Raw genomic sequence first — 26,090 nt, forward strand, 5'->3', positions numbered from 1 at the left:
CACACTTGAGCACACATGTGCGCACGTGTGTGTGTGTGTGTGTGTGTGTGTGTGTGTGTGTGTGTGTGTGTGTGTGTGTGTGTGTGTGTGCACGCACACACACACACACACACACACACACACACACACACACACACACACACACACACATAAATGCTAAACATCTGCATTTCATCTGTAGAACTTCTCTTCTTTTGGACTAGTTCTTTCACTAAACCATTGCATTTAGTCATCAAATATGGAATGGGCTAACATTTAGCAGGAAAGGCGAAATGCTGACTTCAGGACCCTACCTTAGATGCTGTTTTTTTTCTAAATCTGTTACATTACTTTCTAAATCTTTGATTCGTTTTTTTTAATAGTATTCATGCCTTTATGGAGTGCCTCTGAATTCTTCCTTCTTCTTTCCCAAATGAAGAACACAAACAGGCTTTGTACTAGATGAATGGAGTACAGCAACTGCCATCTCCTTGTAAAAAAGTAGGGCATCAATGTACCTGGGACATTATAGACCCATACATCTGACCAACCCCATCTGTAAAGCTATGGAACAGATCATTATAGAGTTAATGAATAAGGACATAGATAACCTGCAGTCTTAATCCAAGCCAGTTTGGATTTATTAAGTGCAGATCTTGCCTACGTAATCTGGTTGATTTCTTTGAAAAGGTTACTGAAACAATGGATTAAGGGAAATCAGTACACACTAATTATGTAGACCTTGCAAAGGTGTTTGACACCATCCCACATTCAGGTATTGTAAATAAACCATCCCAGCTCAATATTAATCCCCATGTAACTCATTGGATAGCAAGTTGTCTCACAAATAATACCCAAGAAATTAGGTGGGTGGATCTACCTCCCCCAAAAGACCTGTCACTAGCTGTGTACCTCCAGGGTTCAGTCCTTGGACCAGTCCTCTTTGGCATTTACTTCCCAGAGGTCAAAGCTAAGAGTTTATGGTTGACCAAGTTTGCAGATGACTGTAAACTTGGTGCCATCATAAACTCCCCAGAATACACTATGATCCTTCAGGATGGCCTTTTCTAAGCCAATAGCTGGTGTCAAAACCATGGACTAAAACTTATTTTGTTTTTCTTTATTGTTATTGGAAAATTAAATAACAATTTTGAGCAAAAAAAAAAAAACATGGACTAAAACTGAATGCCATGAAATAAATAATAGTATCCTGCAAGCAAGATGTTCATTGTAACTATCACCATGACAACACATCCTTGAAAATTAATTCAGTAGTTAGGTACCTGGGAATCTAATCACCATGTATCCACTATTGCAAGAAAGTGCTTTTTCATTGCACAGCTTATTACTAAGGGTATGGCATCCAAATACAGGGATGTGTTCAGTCCACTGTATTCTGCACTCTTCAGGCCAGCCATTGAGTGTAATGCCCTGCTTCAATATGTTCCTGTCCAAACATCTGGCACAAAATGTTCACAATGCTTTCTTATTAAGAAAATCAAAGGCCTAAATCATAAAATCTATGCAGACCTTCTCAAAGCCTTGTCACTTTTCTTGGTGTCATACAGAATACTGAGGGGTGATCTCTGGCTAGCATACAGATCCTCACCTTTCAGACCTACTGCACATGTGCAAATCCAGTGGGGGTATAAACATACCCTCAACTGATCTAAATCTCTTTTGCAACATAAATATAACATGTTGGAGAGACAGATATGTATCCCAGAGAATACCTCTTGTTTAGATTCATCTTCCTGTCCACATAAAGTAAAGTACTTCTCTTACACTAGTCAAAAGTAACTTACTTCTCTTATACTTGTCAAAAGTAATCTGGATGAACGGATGGTAATGGGAAATTCACCACTGGTTTTGTACTCCTATCCCTCACAGATACGGACAACATGCAAATGTCCTGTTCATCTCTGGGTTATTTTAATTTAAAGCATATGGGCTAAAAACCTAGGCTTCTAAAGATCCTCACAGATCAATAGCCTAGTAAATACCCATTAGCATATGAACCTATAGGGCCATACTGTTTCTGAAAGTAGATACATGATTATGCACAACCCCACATTTTCTGTGAATACTGCTTCCCCACATGGAAACAGCAATGGAGAAAACAGATAAAATAAGATGTTTTATGTAGTAGTGGGACATATCCCCTTCACTCTCTTGAAGAGAACTGCACACCTGTGCCTCCATACAAACTCCTATAATCATTCTCTGGGCTTCTTACAATTTAGAGAAAGAAATAAACCTCCAGAGTTCTGGAGTCTGTAGAACTCTGGAAGGAATAACCTTTTTCAGCAGAGTTCAAATACCTCACATTAATTCTACCTTGCATTAATTACTTCTGGTTTAGCAGGAACCATTTTAATGAAGTAATCTAATACTTAATCCCATATTCTGGGCATACAGAAATGGGAAGAACCTCACCCCCTATTATATTTGTCCTTATCACACATCAGGGCACCCAGCCTTCAGTGCATTGAAAGCTCCCATCTCTGCTTGACATTTCCCATTTCCACCTATCTCTGAATTGTTCCATATGCTATCTTGACTCATATTGTCTACATTGTTACTAAATTAGTCTGCTCCTCCAGCTGAACAACAGAACCATCTTGACCACTCTTTCACCACCATCTCCACCTGTTTGATGTCTTATATTGTTTTATTTGTTCTGAAGCTGTTTCTGAGATTTGTAGACAACACAGGTATTCATGCAGTCTCTTCCACTGGCTAAATAATTCACGGAGTGTTATATTGTTTAAAATGAAAGTCTTTTTTTTTTCCCACCAGTTGTGATACCTATGTTCGTTTGTCTGTGGTAAAAACACTACATGACAGACCGGGCAGGAGTTTTTTCCTTTTTTAATTTCTCCAAATGTTTTGGGTTTCTAATACCATGACAGGAATGGTCCCCATTCCTAAGTCAAAGTACAATAAATGTTCATGAAATTAGTATTGTTTCAGTCTTTCATGTCAGCGAGAAGTGCTCTTCGCAGCACCCACAATGTGCCCAGTAATGACTCCTTCTACAATTTGTATGGAGTTACATGTATTGGTAACATATCTAAATAGAATTGCAGGTTCTTTTTTATAAGACCCATTGCTCCTATTACTATTGGAACTGTCTCCCTGTATGGGTAATACATTTCTCCTACAGGATGTCAGCCATTGCCCTAACTCCAGCTTTGAATCTGATCATTTATCATTATTCATCTGAGTTTAATTTCTAAGACAGTGAACTGCTTACCGTCTGTTCCTGTTGTGATACAGGATCTTCATTTCAAATCCTTTTGCTCTCTGAGCAACCTTGAATCCAATGTTGCCCATTCCAATTATACCTAATGTGGTACCCGATACATCAATTCCTATCCAGTTACAATCAAAAGCTGTAGTCTCTGGGGAACACGCAATATTGATTCCTGGAAAATATGTTCAACAAAAGGGTTAAACAAAACAATCAGTCATATACAACATTAGAAATCTCATCTGTGCCATGCCACAACACCTGATAAATAAAGAAACAGAAGTTCACATTTGCATGGTGTATGGCTGTACACTTCTTCTTTATGGATAAAAACTGTTAAAAGAACATTATTATCATAAAGTAAATCTGCCTAAACAAAAAGGTAAAGCATTTACTTTCTCTAACGGTTATACAACTTACAACATAAACGTTATTTTATGATTTGAAGCATGTTATACGATATTAGCTGGGGGGGGCACAACATGCAGTAGGTAGCATTATTTCCCCAGAGCAAAAGGGTTTCCAGTTCAGTTCTTGTCTGAGCTGCTTTCCATGTGAAGTCTGCATGCATATCCTTCCTATGTTCATGTGGGTTTTCTTGGAGTATACTACTTCCTCCCACATTCCAAACACATGTGGTTGGTAGACTGATAACTTCTAAACTGTGTGTGCATAAGTGTGATATGGAAGAAAGGCCTGGCCATATACTTCTTCCCCTCCCCTGCTAAGTAACCTCTGTTGACAGCAGTGGTTGTTCACCAGGACACTACAGGTGTCAGCTGTGACTTGTAAGGCTGAAGGGATGCATGCATTAATTATGCAACTATAGTTAAAAGCTATCTTCTCTGATAATCCAAGTTTCCTTATCCTAATTCTAAATTAAGTAGCACTTCTATAAAATCATGTCCTGAATGAAAATAATCTGATGTAGATACTAAATAAAACAGAGAAATACTGGATGCCAAAATGATAGCAAAATAAAAAAAAAACTTATATCAAAAATATTGTGTTGTGCATTATTTAGCTAAAAAAGTAGTAGCCATTTTGTTTAAATGGACTAATGCCCTCCATGGTAGGGGTTAAAGGAAAATAATAGACTGTGCAGGGGTGGGAAAGCCCTCTGTCAGCATTGCTGGGCCTCACAGCACCACGAGGCCCCCTGTCAGCATTGCTGGACCTCACAACACCACATGCCTGTCTGTTTAATACCCATCCTGGAGGCATTATTGCTTGTTTAAATGCCTCCACACTAATGAAAGTCATATCTGTCACAGCAAAGATAATGGCTAAATGCACTACAGAGGCTTCAAGGTCTGGATAATAACAATACTAACATTTCATGGAATGATGAATTAACAAATATTTAGAACAAGAATTAAGTTAAAACACTAAGATGTGTATTGAACTTAATACTTTTCACATAGTTGTGTATGGTCAAGTCATAAGGAGCAATGGAAAATAGGAGGTAAAAGTTAAAGTACTTTATTTAGAATAGGTCTAGGACTGCAGTGAACTAGTTTATGACTGGTGACAGAATTGCAATTTCGCATCAAAGGTGTAATGAGAAGTAACTTTTCTGAAGAAGGCCTGAAGTAAATGTCAAGATATATATATATATATATATATATATATATATATATATATATATATATATGTATGGATCTAGGACTATTGAACGAAAGTTCAATAGTCTGAAACCACAATCACTGAACACACTTTAACGAATGTGCTTTCACCGAAAAAATGCTTTTGTTAAAGTGCGTTAAAAAAAAATAAAACATTATTTTTAAGTTTTTGCAGGAGGGAAAGCCCCCCCTGCAACCCCCACACCCCCTACTTAAATATTCTCACTCCGAGGTCGCACTAAAGTGGAGAAAAGGGAATTTTCCCTTATCCCCACTGTAGTGCAATCTCTGCAACAGGCATACTTACACAAAAGTGCCTTTTGGTGAAAAGCACTTTCGCGCAAGTATGCCTGGCCGAATCTGTTTCGGTTATGTTGCCGTTCGGTGATCCGTACAGATCCCATATATGTGTATGTGTATATATATATATATATATATATATATATATATATATATATATCAAAAACAGTCCAAAGTAATTTACTGAAAACGAACCCAGATAGAGATGTAAAGAAGGTGCTGATCCAAATATGGTGATGACAATCCAATGAAATAATCCAATTCATAGAAAAACCAAGAACAGCTTTATTTACAAATGTAAGCACTTTCACGGAGATGTGATGATCCTACTATATAAGAGAAAATGCATGAGTGTTTAGTAGTACGTCTGAAGAAGCGGAACACATCTCCGTGAAAGCACTTACGTTTGTAAATAAAGCTGTTCTTGGTTTTTCGTTCTATCTGGGTTTGTTTTCAATATATATATATATATATATATATATATATATATATATATATATATATATATATATATATATATACATACAAAGTTTAAAATGGTGGCATATTAAATGATATGCTCTAGGTATGGTGAGTATGCACAAATAAATAGCTTGATTTGACAAAGGCAGGTTTGGGGGAAAAATACAAACAAGTTTAATGTGTATGCATGACCTAATATCATTATCTGCAAATGAAGGCAAAACACATTTCATTCAATCTGCTAGAGAGATTCCATGGGGAAAATAAGTTGCAATGATCAGTTAAGTTAGAGGAAGGAAGAACAATCACAGGTATTTGGTACAATGCTCCAGTTTTCGAAAAGTGATGCAGATGCCAAAAAAATATATATATATATATATATATATATATATATATATATATATATATATATACAGGAAAGCATGTGGCATTCTTAGACATCCATTGGGAAAGCATAAATAGCTTTCTGGATAACAATAATGTCAAAACAAAAACTTCTAGGAGTAATCATTGACAATAAACATTCCTTTGACCACCATATACAGCAAAATATAACGTAAACTCATCAAAAACTGGGACTTTTATATAGAAACAAACATTTCTTAACTACAGCAATCAATGTTTCCCTAGCAAAAACCTTCTTCCTTCCCTCTCTTGTTTACAGTGCCCCTATAGTCACTAATTTACAAACTTCTACGCTAAGCAAGATGGAACAGTGCTACAACAAAGTAGCTAAGTTTACCACAAACTCTAAATATCACATACCCCTGTAAAGGGCTACTAGAGCTAAACTGGCTTGAACTTCCCAACCAACTTGCTTTTATTCAGGTATCCACTTTGCACAACCTGATTTTCAAGCCTACTGCCTGCCCTGCACTAGCCAACTCAGTCGCACCTTATGCACCAAACAGATCCCTACGACCAAAAGACAAAAATCTCTTAGCCATCTCAAGAAAAAAAAAAAAAAAAAACAAGTTACTCTGTATTTATATTCTGTCTCTAACCTATGGAATTCATTACTTTTTGCTACCAGGTCTATGCCTGGCCTAACCCACTTTAAAGCCTCTTTAAAAAAGTATCTCAAAAATACGTTTCTGTTCCTGTATAAATCCGGCCTGATGCTCAGCTCTTCCTCTTCTTCCACACTGGCTTCATTTTCTTCTTCTTCTTCTGTTACATCTCACTCCTTCACAGACTCCAAGATCCTAAGGCTCTCCTAACTCCTCTGTTTCTGTACCATATCCTTAAGCTACTGCTCAGTCTGTAATGCCTCTATTCTTCTTGACTCTCTCACTATCTTTCTTCATCTCAAACTCTTCTGCTATTATTTTCCTAACTGAAACCAACATTTTATTTTTTATGTTCTATAACAACTGATGTCATATATTGTACTACCTACATAATACTTTTGTATACTTTATCTACTCATAGGCTATGTATATGTTGTTAGAATAACTAAAATTGTCTATTATAATAGAACGCTATAGAATTGTCCAGATGTGTAGTATATCTTGTAACCTAGTTTATGTTTTATCATCTTATTTTTGTATAGTATTCCTCATGTCACTTGTATTGTTTTTGGACTATAATGTATTTGTATTCCACTGTATGTGGAGGTTTTCTCCCCGGGCCACCACTGAAAATGTGTTCTGTAGACCCAGTTGGACCACCCTGGTAAACAAACGTCAAATAAATAAAAATAAATAAATGCTGGCTTTGGGCACTTTGCATGTGTTTCAAATATGTAGTTGAAAATTAAAACAGCATTCAAGTCTGAAGCCTAGCCAGTGATAGGCTGACAAATTAACAAATGAAATATTAATAAATATTCTGTTACTAGGAATGGACAAACATGCTGACAAAGCTTTGGAGAACAGCCAAATAAATTCAGGTTTGGCAACACTAAACAGAATAGTTTTATTGAACAGAAATTTATGAATGGAAGGCAATTCAACTGTCAGTATCAGAGGGAAAAAACACAACATATTTTACATGATGAAATGATCAACATATAATAAAGTAATTCAGTATGACACTGACAAGGAAATAAATAAACAGCAAAGCACTCTTCACAACACGAACCGTTTATTCAAAATAACAAAATAGCAAAGCTTTCAGACATCAAGTCCTTCTTCAGTGTTTCAAGTCCTTCAGTTGACAAGGAAATGCCATCAATGAAGGGCAAGACGAGAAAAAAAAATGACTCAGCAGAGAATCTTTGGGAATGATGACTTAAAACTGTAAGGGACAGGGTGCATAACAATTCTGTTCAGCAAGGAATACATTCTGTGTTTCTAAATTAACATTATAAACTATGACTGAGCTGCAAAGTAGGTCAGAGCTCAAAACTAATGCATGTACTTATGTCCTGCAAGCATAAAAAAATATCTCTATGTAATGACCAACACCCATTGTTTTGAAACAGGGTTCTATTAAATCTGTCATACAACAGATAAAAATATATATTTGACCAGCACAACTCAATCTTATACTGCTTAGACAAATTTCCTGTAATGAAGAAGGTTTAATGTAATAATTGCTGCAGTTTACAACTTTACAAAGTTAAAATCTACACATTCTCATAAAACACTTATTAAGCTAGACAAAGAAAAATAAAAGTTGTATATTCTTGATACAAACACCTTCATTATCACCTTCTAAGACATTGAAGCTGTAGAGGCTTTTGCTTCTCTTAAAAACACATTAAAATATCTAACTGGGAGGTTTCTTCTCATTAATTATGTTTATGTCTCATTCTATATCTTGTCTGAAGCCTTGGCTTTTCAGCAGTAATGGGGTGAAATTTACTGTAACACTGAGTGATCATGATAAATGTAAGGCAGCATTCATTGTCGCTAGCGCAAATGCGATAGGGGTATTCGTGATGCTTACAAATGAGCATAGCAAAGGTGAGATTCATAGATGCCATTTATCCTAATGCAAAAGGCCTTAAAAAAAGAATGTGCATGGTTGCCACATGGAGTAGAAGTGAAACTTCTGTAAGGAAGTGCAAAGGAGTGTCCATATATCTATTATGGGCAGCTAACCATTTCACAAACTTTGATGCAACACTGAGTAAACACTAAGCAAGCAATAATGCTTGACAGGATGTGTGTTAATGTGTAATTAATGCCTGTGGAGGGCCTGTACACCCCTGGAAGGGTGTTAATTATACATTAACACATACCCTGGACGGCATTATTGCACTTAGAGAAGGGGGTCTCTGGAAAATTGTTTTTTACTTATTTATATTTTTATAATTATTAATTTTTTACTATATTATTTTTTTTATAAATTTTCGATGCAAAATTGTACTCTGCATAATGTTTCAAAGTAGCTGTAGTATATATAAATGGTGTTGGAAGAAGCATTTTGCATCCAAAATATAAAACTTAAAAAAAAATAACCAGGTATTTACTTTATTTTGTGGCCCCTTACTCCTAAAAACATTTGGTTCTTTGGCAGTCATTGGGGATTGAAGTTACTAAATAATGGCATACATTTTGAGTTTCAGACTTTCATTTTCTTCAGAAAATGAATGTTAACAGAAAGCCTTTACTTAAACAAGTTTGTAATTTTATAAGAGCAATAATTAAAATCTGTTTCTATTTTTGAGCGTTTGTTCCCCCTTTATTTTAGGCTTTATCTGGATTTCTTCAGCTTTCAGGTGCAGAGGTATGTAAAGCTCTTTACTGCTGCTGCTGACACTCTCTCACATGCACACCTGTGCATCAGACAATGCATGCTAAGGGAAACCCTGTTATTCCAGCAACTATCTAAGTTTATAAGAGCAATATTTAAAATCCATCCTTATTTTTGGTCCTTTGTTCCCCCGTTATTTGTGGCTCTGTCCACATTTTTTGTGGTAAGAGTTTGAGAGTTATGGTTGAGAGGTACAGAAACCTTTCAACTGATGCTGCTGCTTCAGGGGATTGCTCGATCACCGTGTGTGTGTGTGTGTGTGTGTGTGTGTGTGTGTGTGTGTGTGTGTGTGTGTGTGTGTGTGTGTGTGTAGGGGGTACTTGTACAATTTTTGCTTGTGTCTTTGTGACTGAGGAGTACAGTTGTAGTTAAAATGGGTTAGACCTCTCAGCTAATGATCAAACAACTAGAAGAGTAGAACAACGCTAATGTCTGGAAGATTCCCACTTCCATTTCACTTTTCCTTTTCACTCCGAACTCATACTACCATGCCTAAAGTTTCAGTTTAATAATGAGATACAAATGTGAAATGTTATAAAGCACAGTATGCTAATGGGGCAGTTTTGCAATTCATAGTCTGACACCTGCATTGTATGCACACCCCTTGTTAAATGTGGTACTTTGCCTTTGATATTGGAGTTGCAATCCATGAATTTGCCCCCAGCCATCGCTTAAAAAGCTTGTCCATGTATGCACAACCACTTCTCTGACACAAAAATTAATTATTTTTCCCAGCAACCCCTTTATTAGTTTGTCTTAAGTATGCACAAGCACTAAAATGACACAATAAATTATTTTGCTCAGTGATCACTTCAGCAGTCTGATCATGAATGCACAATCACTTAACTGACACAGAAATTAATTATTTCCCAAATTATCCCATTCAGTAACATTTCTTAGTCTGCACAAGCACCAAAATGAAACATTTCCCGAAGTGACCCCTTCAGTTATTTGTCCAGGTATGCACAAGCACCAAAATAAAACACTTCTAATAGCAACCCCTTCAGTAATATGTCCTGGTATGCACAAGCCCCAAAATGAAACATTCACCCAAATGACCACTTCATTAATATGTCCAAGAATGCACAAACATCAAAAGTAAACATTTACCCAAGCCACCCCTTCAGTAAAAATGTCAGGCATTCACAATCACCAGCCAATCTCCCTTTGCATCTCTGTATTCTGCCAGAAAACTGCTGCTTACGGGCATAAATTCAAGGTTATTTAGATGCTTAGTATGCAGATGAGCTCATTATATATTCATCTATGACTCAAACTCATACGCATATATGTAAAGCCCCTTAACAGAGTAGTAGTGTCCCTCCATCAATTATGCGGTATGCATGTTATGCTTTTGCTGTGGGGGTGTGTTCATAAAAAGTTCTCCACTTCTCCATATTTATCCTGAAAGTCTGGGATGTAGCATTGCTCTTCATGGATCAACCCTATTAAAATGTGAATCACTGGACTATGAATACAGCAATTATTCTATACTGTCAACAAAGGATCCTTCTCTGGAGCAGTTGGCATGGAGAGTAATATGTTACCAGACTTGTTTTGTTTTAAAGTTTCATTGTCTGCTCTCCTAACTACTAAATAATCAGAGAGGAGATTGGAATTAAAGAGCATATGGCAAATGCATCCTGCTGCTTTAGGTTATGACCAAAGCTGTCCATATCCAAATACACATTACACTGCCACAAATTGTTCAACTTAAATAGTAAAACTCTTTACCCGAAATATAATTAATATACTTTGTAAGATTAAATATACAGCATCTCTTTTTTGTGCAATGAAATTTATTATTTCAGCTGTCTTTTACTGTTGTGATTGAGCTACTGTTTTAAAGCAGTTTACTGTTTAACTGTATTTCATTGCTATCTGCTGCAAGTCATTACTGTTTAATTGCATTTTACTGCATTTCATTACAGTTTAACTGTACTTTTTCATACTGTGAGTTCTGTTCTTTTATCTGTAAGTGGTTAATCTGTGCTTCTTTGTGAGTTTTTTACTGTGTTCCTAACCTTAAATTGAGTAGCAAAGTCTAGATACAGGTGTGCTGCATCCAGAGCTTCAGCTGCCCAGTTTTTAACTCTTTTTGAGGTATTCCAACTACAAATTTCCCCTTAATAGCACTTGTGTGTTCACCTAGAAGTACTACTGTTAGACCTTCAACCCTTTACCCTCTTAGCTCTCTCTGGCCTCTCTCCCTCAGTTTCTGACACATACGGATGGACAATTTCCTAAGTTTCTCCTCCCAGCCTGGTAGATATGGGCATCCTGAGACAGTGTAGCAACTGCCTCATGTACACAGACAGCCCTCTACTACTACCACCTAGGAACACAATTTGTGAGAGATACAATTACATCAAGCCCCTAGTGTCATTGCTCTCTCCCCCACAAACCAGTATATCTGGCACTGAGAAGGTTGGCAACATGAAAACCACACCTCAAACATCACCCACATCTGCACAACACATCCCCACATATGTGGAGGTCCACAACAAAACCAAACCCAAACAAGAGAGACCTCAGATACAAAAACACATGCGAATTCCACTTCCCACCACACCACAGACCACACATAGTTCACACACCTGTGTCTCACAGCCACTAAGGCCTAAAGATAAACTCAACATATTAGTCATAGGAGACTCCATTGCGAGATACAGATGTGCCCCTCAGCAGGCTGGATAAGGAGAAAGTCATTGTTAGTTGTTTGTAGGGTGACAGAATCCACCATATCACCCATGCACTCAAGTTTCTCAACAGGTATTGTTATGACTCTGTCATAGTCCATGTTGGCATGAATGACTTGAGATGTACCTCCCTGGACTACATGAAGAGAGACATAATCCAGCTAGCTGAATATGTATCCCAGGCAGGTATGTTCCTAGCCTTAAGCAGCATTCTACTATCACCCAGAATAATGCCTCAATACAAACAGAAAATGACTGACAAACAATTGGCTAAGATTCTGGTGTCAATCCAACAGGATCCAGTACCTGACAGCCTGGGATGACATGAGTGACAAACCACAATGCTTTGCCAGAGATGGCCTACATCTGTCTCCCTTGGGCTTCAGGCTCCTGGCAAAGGCTCTTGCCTCCCCATAGTGCTGTTTTCAGGCAATGCCATGAGGACAAAACTACCAACATGAAAATTTCATCAAAAAGTAAATTAAAAGTCATGCTGCTAAATGCTATGAGTCTTAACATGAAACTGCACTCATTGCAAGCATTCTTAACCCTGGAAGATGCTGACATTTGTGCAGTCACAGAAACCTGGTTCAAAGCTGCAGACAGCACCCCAGCCATACCAGGTTACTCATCCTATCATACATTCAGACCCCAAACCATGGGCAGCAAAGCAAAAGGAGGTGGAGTTGTAATATATATATATATATATATATATATATATATATATATATATATATATATATATATATAAAGTCAAATGGACTTGTTGATTTTGTTTTTGGAGGTTGTACTTGAGAATAACATTTTCTGTTTTGATTCACAGTGTTATTTGCAATGGGATGGCGTAGCTATAGGCACTTCATGTGCCAATAGCTACGTCAACATTTTTATGGCTGCTTGGGAAGTGGAGTATTTATTTAAACCGGAAGATTTTCATTTAAAGGTCTCCTTCTACAGATGTTTTGTAGATCTTTTTTTCATCTGGAAAGGGGTGAAGGATGAATTGGCTGTATTTTTTGATAAAGTGAATGGTTTGTCCCAGTTTTTGACATTCAGTCATGAATTCTCAGGAGCGTGGATTTCTTTCTTGGATGTATACATAGAGAGGCTGGACAATGGGTTGTTGAATATGGGGGGTGTATAGGAAGTCGTGCCATTGTAATGCCCTTTTACACAGGCATAGTATGCATCTGGGGTATGTGTTTGGGAATGTGGTTAGAGGTCAAGCCATGAGGATATCCCAGTACAATCCCTCCCAAGCAGGATTTGATTCAGAATTGAATGATTTATGTGGGAAGTTTAAGGCCAGGGCTTATTGGACTGAGAAGATTGAGAAGGGGTTGAGTGTTCTATGTTGGTAAGACAGACAGGAAGTTTAGGGACAGGATACGGGAGCATCTATATCAGATTAGGATAAGGTCCACTGTCAATGCACTTTCTAAACATGTCCTAGGAGCAGATGACACCCATGTGTTTAGGTTTAGAGCCATTGAGGCAGTGCCCTTTAACCCTAGAGGTGGGGACATTAGGAATGACTGAAACACAGGAAGCTAGATGGATCATTAGCCTTAGGGCAGACCAATACTCAGGACTCAATGATAAGGTACCCCTCAAGCCCTTTCTGAAGTCTAGAAGGCTTAGATAGGAGTTTGGATGGGATTATCTTGAGTGGGTTTTATTGTATATACACATGTTTATATACATGTATATGCTTAGGCACATATGTATATTTGTGTGAATTTTAGACATATTATGTTTGTATCTAGAGAGAGAGAGAGAGATATGTAAATGTATATTTATTATGCACATTTATGTGGGTACTATACTTACATATTTTATTGTATATTTCATGCGTATATATGTATATATATTTCTTGGAATTTTATATATATATATATATATATATATATATATATATATATATATATATATATATATATTTTAGGTGCTTTTATATGTATGTATTGATTTACTTTTAGGTTGGATATATGTACGTTTGTTACTGTTAGGGATGTCTGTCTCTTTAAAAAGTCTTTGGTTGGATTTGGTTTTGCCGCTTTTTCACTTAAAAGCAAGCAGTTTTTTAGTGATTATATATGGTCTGATGAAGCCCTGTCTGGTGAAAGCGCTTACCACTGTTTTTATATGATTTTCAAATAAATCAATTTATTGTGGACTGAATCGTTTTATTTTTGATATCTTGGATTGGATGACTTTGGACTTTAACAGCCTTGCTTCACTCCGGTACCTGTGGTTTTCAGTTATTTTTATTCTTGGATTGTGTGGGGTATAAGGAGTGTTTACTCCCTGGGAGGTTATACGCTTTGGTTAAACTTTACAAATATGTTTTTAACACAAGCATCTGTACATATCAGTTTGATATTCAAATGACATATGCTTCTTTACAAAACGCCAGCTAGCTATGCTGGTTTATGTTACACATGCACTGCCCTTCTCCCCCTGGCACAGCTGGCACTATTTCACATCATCACAAATACCTTCACTAATCTTGTCTTCTTTTATATATATATATATATATATATATATATATATATATATATATATATATATATATATATATATATATATATATATTTATATACATATATATATATAAAAAATATATATATGCTCATTGCTCATCACTGTGTGTTTATGTTAACAAATGAGCAATACAACTTATACACATACATTTCCACATCATGTATCCCTCTATCAACAAATGAAAAACCTAATCATATTCGTAATCCTGCCTCTTCCAAATCTTCTTCACTAAATCATCTTTCTTCTTTCCTGCACATCAACCCAAACCACTGTAATATGTTCTCTTTGACCTGCTATGCAACTGGAGCTACTTTGGCTTATGCTCTGATACAGTTTCTTCATCTACCTCACAGTATGTATCTTACCACCTGTCTTGGGTATTTTATCTCCATCATCTCTAGCTTCCTTAACTGCTCTGCCTTTAGTCACCAGTTTTCTGTACTATACATAAATACTGGTTATACTACTGTTTTCCACACCTTGCTTTTCAGCTCCTTTGGCATTCTTCTGTCACACATTACCACTCATACCTTGTGTCAGCTGGCTGCAACACTTCTGATTGTAGCTTTGGTCTTCTTATTCAGACTTCCATTCTCTTCAACCAGCCTTCCAGATACTGGAGTTTGAAGTTGTTAACCTGTTTCACTATTTTTCCTTCTATGTCAGTTTTTAGCTTTTTCTGATTTTCCCCACTTGCTAAAATTACAGTTGTCTTGTATGTACTCTGTTTCATCCTATCTGTCTTCAGTTTTGCATTCCATTTCCCTAACATGCTGAAGTTCCTCTTCAGAGTCTGCTTGGAATCCCACATTGTCTGCATACAACAGCTTTGGTGATCTCTCCCCTCCAACCTGTTTGTTAATGTAGTCCATCACCAATATGAAAAGCACTGGCTCAGAACTGCACCCCGATGTATACCTACTTCACTGAGAACCCCCTCTGTGAGTCTGAACACTGTACTTCTGTCATTTGGGTCCTTGTTCATAGCTTGATGTAATTATGTTGATGTTTCTAGTTCTTCAAACATCACATGACTACTCAAATCAGCTTTCTTACGACATTGTTATAGGCTTTCTCCAAGTCTAGGAATGTGCAGTCGGTCTCTTTCCTCATCTCCAACTTCTTCTGAACTGGCTGTCTCACTACAAACATTTTGTCAATTGTGCTGCATCCTGATCTGAATCTGATCTGCTCATATCCCATATTACTTTCAGCTACTCTACTTATTCATTTATTAATCACTCTCTTCAGCACTTTCTTGCAATGTGGCAGGAGTTTGATACCTCTATATTCCCCACAATTATGAATGTGTTATTTGTTCTTGTACACTGGCACTAGAATATATAGTTTCTCACTCGACCAAGACAAGGAAAAAACACAAGCAGAAGCAGACGTTTTGTGAGCAGGTCATCAGTCAAACACAAATGAGCCCACCCACACTCCAGATTTGCATACCTCTTGGTTACTGTAGTTTTGCTTCCTACAAAGCATAACCCACTTCAACTCCTTCTTGGTCCATTTGCAAATAGGACACTTTTTCATGCTCTGATATTCATTTAACTTTCTCAACACCTCCATCTGCAGTTCTTCCCATCCCTGCATTATTTTTGCCATTTCATCCCTAAGATTATGAGTATCCAGGTTTTTCATGGTCTCTCTCTCTCCCCCTTCCCCTCTAATAATGCTAATTATTCAAAATACTAGGGCTTTCATCTCCACAGGCACCATTAATACCTGGTAATGCACTGTTCACTTCTGCTTCAGTTATATCATTGGCTTGATCAACCTTTTGACTCTCATGTCTACCTACATACCACGGGCCTCTTTCCTTCTCCATGGATGCTGCCCCTGTACTCTGACCCATGGGTTCATTTCATTCCTCTTGCTGCAACCTCCTCCATCATTAGGTACTAATAACGCCATTCATCATTTTTTCAATCTTCTCATCACATTATAATATACGCTTATTGCATTCTCCATCATGCATTCCAAGTACATTGTTTTTTCCACATTATCTACAAATTCACTGGGTATAACAATCTCACATCAACCCCTTCCTTCCAAACATAGGTTCATAGGTTGGTACTGGGCTATCGGCCCTATGGCCTATACAAGCCTAGCCATAACAATTCCTTGGCTATTTCTTCCCACACTATTTACTTCCCTGGACCCATGTCTAGCAGGGCGAATGATGTGATCCCCAGGGTGAACTTCCTTTCTCCCATCCAATCGTCAAGGTTCCTTTTGAAGAGGGCCAAAGAGGCACTCTGCTTGACATGTATGGGTAGTCTATTCCAGAGTCTGGGAAGCCTCTGGGTCAAGAACCTATCCTTCCAGCATGTTTTGTTTATTGTGATGACATTCTAAACAACTGGGGCTTTCCTAGATCACTTTGTATGAGCCCATGAGGGGTAATCTTCAAAATGTTTTACTCTATTCCTCTGACATTACAAACTTCTTCTGCAAAGCTCCTTGCTATAACAAATGTTATTGACGTTGACAGCTGTACAGTTTAGTAATATAATGCTTTTTTACCACTACTGTTAGCTCCTCTACTCTGTGTCCTCTAGCCACAATTTCTTTAACCAATTGAAGTAATTATTTCTATAATGTTTTTTCAGTTCTTTCATCTATATACTGCCAGCACAAAACAACTTAAGAAATGTATTACATCAAAGTTGCAATGCCTTAAGTAGCTTACAATCATAGCTGCACAAAAAAGCCTGCAAGTAATATCTTGTTGTCCCCTTTCTTCCCAGTGACCTGAACCACTAAACATATAATTTTCTTCCTAACAAAAGTCTGTTATCCAATCAGTAAAATAGTTTAAAATAAACTGAAAAAAAATCTTACAGAAGTCACAATTGAACCCATTCTCAGCTCATACATTATCAAGCATACTTAAAATTACTTTTAACTCTTCCACTATTATATTTTCTAACTCATACGGATGCACTTCCTTCAAAGATGGTACCCCTCTCCTTTAAAACAATAATCTCTTTGCTTTTATATGTATGTGAAAGATATTATTTGTGTATTTATAATTTTTTTTGTTTTCATCCACTGTAACTCCTTACCCATTCCTTAGGCCACATATGATCTTTTGTTTCTTTACACATAAGCTCAGTAATGGATATACTTGCTCCTTTAGGCCTTTAGCCACAAACTTCTGACTATGTGTATAACCCTTCAACCTCTCATAGTTAGCAGCATGCAAAGTCTTGTTGTTCTCATAATACCCACTGTTATTTTGTTCTAAAGTTACATGCATACCATAAAAAATTACATAAGCCTTACCCATACCTTTTATAAAAATGTGCATATCAATTGTAACCTTCACTTTAAAAGCTAACTATCAAATATTCCAATCTTTATAAAAGTCTTCATATCTATATGGGCCTTATACATTGAATACATATATACTTTCTTTCTGTCTTGTGATCCACATCTGTCTTTTCCAGACAATTCCCCTTTTTTATATATATATTGTACCAATCTCATACCAAACTAGCTTATGATGTGGAAACAAAACCCATATAACCCACCCTGCCTGATCTATATGTGTGCATTAAAAGATAAGAAAAATGCAATCAATTGTTGTTTGTATTTTACATTTTCTACATGTATACCTATCCCTTAAACAATTTCATTAATCTGCTGCCTTTAAAACCTCCTTGTCCTGAACATCTTAATTTTGCTTCTTACCATGTCTCATGCTCCCTAAAGAACAACTGAAATCTTTATCTATACAATGAATAATCAATTAATCAATCAATTATTCTCTCAAACAATTCAGCCCTTTTGTTTTGACCTGTATGGACAGATACAATACATATTCAGAAAAATTTCCCTTAGTTTTTATATCACAGCATACTCCCTTGCCTTGGTCTACACTATCTTAATATTTATATTGCTTTCTGAAATAAAATCATAGTCTTATGCAGTCATTCAAACCAAAAATAACTGAAAACCTCCCACATCTTTTTATTGCTCACCTTGATTTACAACCCTTCAATTCAACAAAAAGTATCATTCCCTCTATTCTATTCTGGATATACCAGTTTAGTATTTTTACCTGCAGTCTACAAGCTAAGTTTCTACCTCAGCACAAGTCCACATGAAGTATCTATAAACTTGGAATCTTCTCTACTATGTATGAAATACCTCAGGGTAAATAAACTAGGCCTCACTGTGAAGGGCATGAAACACCACAGTTCCTACTTGCTTGTATATCAATTATACTTTAATGTATAAAAGCAGTCACTGTGAAGAATATGTAATTAACATTAGATTCTAATTACCTGCCTGTTTTACTTCACTTAAGGCCTGTATTCCGTGTGTTTACTGTACCTAAGGGATAAATATTTACTTTGCTCACTGTTATATCTGTCATATTGTTTATATATATATATATATATATATATATATATATATATATATATATATATATATATATATATATACACACACACACACACACACACACACACGTATGTATGTATATATACATTCTTTAAAAAGTGCTTGCAAAACAAGAACCACAAATAGATCCTGATCATTAGGCCAAGGCTCTAACACCAATAACCTGTACCTCAGAAATTCACCTCAGGTGTGGCCCCCATATCTTTCACGGACAGAAGCAGTCAGTAACTCTGCCCAAAGTAACATACTGCCCCCAGCAGATACACTTTAAAAACTTCCTAACATACCCCCTCCTAAAAATACACCCAAGATGCATAGGGACACAATTGGGATGGGTTGCATGGCTAGGCTGATAAAGGCCCTTGTGTCATTAGCCTAATGTATATACCTATGCACCTATGAACCTTTATAGCATTAACCACAGAAGCATTAGAAACAGACTCCCAGAGGTCCACATATTGATTGCCTCCACTCCCTGTACATCACAGTTGTAACTGAAACCTGGCTAAAACAAGATGAAAATGATGACAAGATTCTACCACCATAGTATAAGATACTTAAGTTAGATTGAACAAACAAAAAAGCAGGTGGTGTGACAACCTACAATAACACCCTGTGACTATCCTACTTTCTTAAAGCTCCCAGTTACTAAATCTAACAAGATTCTTGTATTCTCACTTAAAATTAATAAGTATAAGACCTTATACATCATTGCTATCTACATACCCCTACCCCAGCAACACAGATACTGCAGAGAAACTCCTCTCACAGGCTTCAGCAATTATCAACCAAGAGACTATAATACTAGGACAAACCATTATCAATCAGTCTAACAATAATCAATTAACATGGCTTCCCTCAACTCATCTCCACTCCTACTAGATACAATAAAACTAGTAATAAAAACTCCATATTTACTGGGTACTCACAAATTCCCCAAACAATATTATCACTTCTTGTTCCCCTCCCTGACTTCTTAAGTGATCACATCCTTACTTTTATAATTGGCCAGCTATGAAGCACCACCACTACAATCTAGCAAGTAAGCTCACATCCTTCCATAAAGATGCTTTCCTGGCTGGCTTAAGATACATAAACTGGGACCACCTTCTTGGTCTCCCTTGAAATGATGCCATCATGTCCTTTAATGGTACATTTCTCTTCATTCTACATGATCATGCCCCACTAAAAAACAAGAGAGTTAAAATAAACTGTGCACCCTGGTTAACTAAAAAACAACATGATAATGAAAGAAAGAGTTAAGAGCTTGGAATACTTGGAGGCAAACAAAAACTCAGTCCGGCCTCCAAAAGTATTAACAACTTCGAAACACAGCAAAACATATGATCAAATTTAACAAATGAAAAAAACAAAAAACATACTATACCAACTTTCAATATATTAAGCAAAACAGCCCCAAGCTTCTCTGGTTCTCAATTGACAAACATATACATCCTGGCCACACCACCCAACCATCTCCTTCCACTAACTGCACTAATGATAGCAATACACATTTTATGAGCACAGTAACTTCACTTTTAAACAAAGTTACTACCGAAATTAATCAGACCCCTAAAGAATAATCCCAACACATTTTGAACACATCCCCACATCCACTATTAGGACCTACCTTCTCAAATTAAAGCCAACTACACTTGCCCAGACAATCTTCCTGCACAATATACTAAACTTGCAGCAGTCACCCTAGTTTACCCAGTTTCCATCTTAATAAACTGCTCTATTACAGAAAGCTACGTCAGTAAAATTTGGAAAAAAAATCTTATATCCTACTTCTACACAAGGGTTGCTCTTCTACTGATATCTCCAATTACAAGCCAACAGCTTTTCTGTTTTCCTACCCAAAATCTTAGAAAAATGTGTTCATTCCTAGCTACTTCAATTTGTTCCCACAAACAACTTATTAAAGCCCCACACAATATGGCTTCCCACATTTCTGTTTCACTACAACAGCTCTTCTCAGCTTTGCTACCATCATCAGCAGTAACAAGAATGCAGGGAATTTAGTAACAGCACTTTTCCTTGATTTGTCAAAGGCTTTTGACATTGTGTCTCACCAAAAACTGCTCTACAAACTCTCCTCCCTAGGACATCAACACTCTTCTCTCACCTTGCTTGACAGCTACCTCAAATGACAGACCTCCAAGGTGTAAAATGGGAAAATTACATCTCTTCATTTCTCTCAGTTCGCATAGGGGGGCCCCAAGAATCTATACTTGGTCCCTTGCTATTCAATGTTTTCATAAATGACCTACACACTTGAAGTAAGCATGCTCCCATTATTCAGTATGTTGATGATTATATGCTCATCTGCACAGCCACAAACTTGCAACTTCAAACCAAAATGCAGGCATCTTTCAACTCCATTATAGCATGGATCAAAAACTGTTAATTACTATTAAATCATAAGAAGGCCAGTTTTATTCTGTTCACACCTAAGTGATACTCTAACCAAACACCTCTGTTCACCATTAATGCTGACCAAACAAAAATTGAATTTGTCCCTCATACCAATCTCCTTGGTGTTATCATAGATGATGCCATGAAATTTTACCATCACATAAAGTAAGCAGTCAACAAAACTCACATAAAACTTACATACATATACATACAGACATACAAATGTTTCAAGCATGGGCATTAAAGCCCTTCTAGCTTGCCAATATGTCAAAATACTTGTTCCCATAATAAATGTCCAGGCCCCATAATAAATGTCCAGGCTGTTCTTAAAAATATCTAAACTAGTACTTGCTTTAATGTAATTTGGTAGTCTGTTCCATGCATCAGCTGCTCTGTCAGATAACCAATTACTACACTTCTCATTCATATAGAATCTTCTACATAGGTTGTCTGATGATTCTCTAGTACTTTTTGTTAACCCAAACATTCCCAGAGGTAGTTGTCTCTAAATGCCCTATATACCTGAATAAGATCTCCTCTTAAATATCTGTAAGAGACACTGTAAAAGTTCAGATATTTTAGTCTTTCATAACAACTTAGATTTTCACGTCCCTGGATACCCTTAGTATATTTCCGCTGTACTCTTTCCAGTTTATTCATGCTCGTTTTCCTATATTGTTATTCCTTACTCAAGTTTGGGTCAAATGTAACTAACAATGCCTTCATTATGTTTGATTTCCTAGTCTTTATAAATCTTTTTATACAACCTACAGTTCTATAACTATCATTAGCCAATTGGTTGATATGATTGGAAAAACTCATAGCTGAATCTACCCATATACCCAGGTCCTTAAATGAGTCTACAGTTTCAATCACTGTGTGCTGTATTAAATATCTACCTTTCAGTTTATGTCTCCCAAATCTCATATGCTTAGTTTTTGATGTATTTATCAACATATCATACAACCATATACTTGGTGCTCTATATTGATCCAAACCTTACCTGACTGACCAGCATAGGGAAATTATTACCTCCACTTTACTGTTACCCATAATCCTGCAGTCTGCTCCTGTATTTGTCATCTTGCAAACTACCCAAAAAACCATGGTAGTAAAATACAACAAAATGTCCTATATTTGTAGCTGATATGCATTATAGGTCCTATCACTGCATGGTACTAAAACAGATTAATTGGTTAGAATCATCTCACTATCAAATATCCACGCAACTAAAAAAAAAAAAAGTTCAGTCTCGTTTTTCCAACCTGAAAAATGCAAAATGCTAAAAAATATTATCCAACCTGAAAAATGCAAAATAGTGAAAAATATTATCCAGCCTTAGTCCCTATTCTGGACTCCTCTCCACTGATAAATTTTTACTGCAGCCAATTAAATCAAACAATGCTGCAGGTCACAGGTGACTCACTGTAAAGTCTGGAATTCCATTTCTGTCTCACTCAAACAAATAACCTTAAATCTTTCATGCTACTGTTGAAACAACACATAAAGGCCTGATGCCTGTGCTCATACACCACACATGGATAATCTCTCTAAACTATTCTTATCCACTCTATCCTATACTTCTCTAAAATGCCTACTTCAACAGTAATCCTGTGTCTTATTATGTGCTATTACATCCAGTTGGCCACATAAACTGGACTATACCATCTTCAACTTTTCATTGATATGAAACTTCACTTTACCACTGTCCTACTATAATAAAATACTATCTAAACTTTGTCTAAATACTCATTCTGATCCAACTTTGAATGATTTTCATATCAGTGCATTGCCTATGTCATGATTACAGTATGTATGCTGACTATTCCTATGTACCATGTCATTTTTTCAGTACTGTATGCTCAGAAAATAATTTTCCCCTCATTATTGTATACTCAAATGGTTCATTACAGCATGCATGCATGTATGTCACGGTCTCTGTATCTTGTAAAGTTTTTCTCCCTTGGCCACACTGAAAGGGGGTTTTCCACTCAGTCTGACTTTCCCAGTCAACAGAACCAATAAATTGGCAGTTTTCCCATTTCCTTCATTTGTGGAACTGTTTATTTTTAAAGCAGAAATATTTCAGCATTACTCTGCACAGAAATATCTCTGCATTCTATAACAACATCGTTATCTACTTTCTGATTTATTCTGAATGCCACACTGATCCATTTTCTGTTCCTCTCACCTCACAGGAAATATATTTAACGCACAAGATTCTTCAGTACGTTTCAGAGCAGTTTTGTAAAAGTTGCTTCTCCTTCCTCTTCTTCAAGGCAAAGTCCTTCCTTATTAGCACTCTTTGAATGCTCAGGGGAAGAATTTTCTGGCTCAGATCCTTGCACCATTCTGTTTAAAGCAGAATCTAGTAAACCCTATTCATCAGCTGCAATAATTTACACAGCTTCTTTTCAAGATTAAGCATGTTCCTGCAAAACAGAGGTATCTCCAACAGGCAACACAGCATTCTGTTCTTCCACTCTCATAAAAATAGTGCTGGGTGGAAATTAGACCACTAACATCCTTATTCACAGAATTTCAAACATGAAATAGAACATTTACCTTTCAAAAACAATAGATGGTAGTTATTAAAAGTTCTAGTATATCATCTCATAATCAGTCAATCACAAAAGCAACATACTGTACAGCAATAAGGAAAAACATATATAAAAGGAGCAAAAAGAGTACATTTCTGATTTGAAATAAACATTAACATATTCATATACAACACTTTTCCACTGTCTTTTTCATATTCCATTCCATGTTGCCCATGCCACTTCTGCCACAATTTTCTTGAACTCAACCATTTTCTTCCCCTTCTTCAAAGCAATCTTAAATAATATTATCAATACTAATATATCTAAGCTCTAGCAAGTTCTTCTTCTAAAAAAAAATGAAAGCTTTTTTTCAGTCAGATATCACACGTAATGTTTTCTCCAGTGACACCATGGCAATTGGCAAACAGTTTTTATCTTTGCTTTATACTTTATGTTTTAACAAGAAGTCTGTCAAAGTCTCCAAACAAAAATTGTCTAATACACTATACTTCTTAACTTACCCTAAGCTATACAATCTTTCCTTCCAGTAATCAAACTTACTGTATAATAGCTTTGTATCACTTTGTCATATAATTTCCTTCTATCCATAACATTTCCACCCATATCACTCTCCAACACTTCGCCTTTTTCCATAAAAATTTACCACACTCTGCTTCTTGCAGCCTTATTTTTCTACCCTCCCCCTAGCTCATAGCACAGCTTTCCATACTCCAGTCTTGGAATCTCTGTAACCAACCCTTTGTTTTCTGACATCAGCTGGACCATATAAAACAGATGCATTTATCCTAAACATGATGGGGCGTATTATCCATAAGCTCTCTTCCTCTCCAGTTTCATACAGGATATTGCATTTTATAAGATTTTGTATGCTGCAGAAAATACTTCAAAAGATTTAAGTTAACTCTGTTTCAAAACATTCAGATAGAGGATAAAACCAACCAAAATAATCTTTCTCAATAACAGACTTTTAATCAAACAGATTTTCCCTATGTAACAATAAGGTGCTCGGATGTCTGAGGTACTGGAAGGGAGGGATGGGTGTGTCCATCTTCAGGGGGAGGGGGTTTCCAGAGCATACCCATGTATGATCTCTGGTAGGGAGGGATGGGTGTGCCCATCTTCAGGGGGAAGGGGTAACTGAGGCATACCCATATATGATCTCTGGTAGAAGCTGGGGCCATAAAGGGGAGTATGGTCCTAGGAGGGCAAAGGGGGTTTTGACATTGGCTGAGGTGCTGTGATGATGGGGCAATATGCCAATTGTCTCTATTACATGCCCGACCCTTTACTGGTGAATGCAAGGAGAATCCACAGTGGGCCTAAAATAAAAATATTCATGCTATCAAATAACTTGAGGTCCCAGGATGCCTTAAGCTCCTTGCTGGCCTCAACCCTGTTAGACTAAGTCTGGGAGAAATAAGGTGGGGGAGGTAAATCTGATGAAGGACAGAGGCACTGGGATGCACTGATGGTTGGCTGTGTGAGGGCAAACAACAAGCAAACAAAAAAAATAAATTAATAATTAACTATTTTATCTAAAATTTTAATTCTGAACCTATCTGTAGTAGAAAAAGTCTCAATTATGCATTATTGAAGACCAAAAAAATGTCCCGTACTCTCTGCCTCTTTAACATGTTAATATTATATACATCTTATAAGAAAACAAGGTGCACCTCATACTTTTTACCACGCAAATATCTACAAATCTGAGTCTTAAAGCAGAGAAGAAAAATTTAATACAATGTCACTTCTACATGATACTCCAGGAGATAGAGCACATAACCGTCACCCTAAAAGGATAAATGAATTATAGGGTTAACAGCCATTTTTCATGGGCCAGTCACCCAGAATAACCCTTATTCCTCGGTTGCTTATCATGACATGTATTCCCAAACCATACATTGTTGACACAGGAAGGCAACAATTTTCATCTGCCAGTCTCATAAAATGTAATGAATGCAGGCATGTACCATAGTTTTCTTCTAAAAATTAAAGAGTTCTAGTCAATATGCCATAAGGAGACCTTCTGAAATGCACCATTTAACAACCATTTAACCATTTAATAATACAGAACATAAACCAGTCTTTTATTCCGGATTGCAAAAGAACAAGAACATACCCATAC

At 36.7% G+C, this 26,090-nt stretch overlaps 1 protein-coding gene across 1 annotated transcript in view; it reads right to left on the minus strand.

Moving 5' to 3' along the window:
- Positions 1-26,090, minus strand: part of LOC122798235 (probable 2-ketogluconate reductase) — a 319,480-nt gene that overhangs the window by 187,822 nt on the left and 105,568 nt on the right. Inside the window, exon 3 of the mRNA XM_044067016.1 lies at positions 3,236-3,407. Within this exon, the coding sequence (XP_043922951.1) occupies positions 3,236-3,407 (172 nt within the window). The remainder of the gene's footprint in view (positions 1-3,235; positions 3,408-26,090) is intronic.

The sequence above is a fragment of the Protopterus annectens genome, chromosome 3.part1 (assembly GCF_019279795.1).
Source record: "Protopterus annectens isolate FY-2018-M chromosome 3.part1, PAN1.0, whole genome shotgun sequence".
Lineage (NCBI taxonomy): Eukaryota > Metazoa > Chordata > Ceratodontiformes > Protopteridae > Protopterus > Protopterus annectens.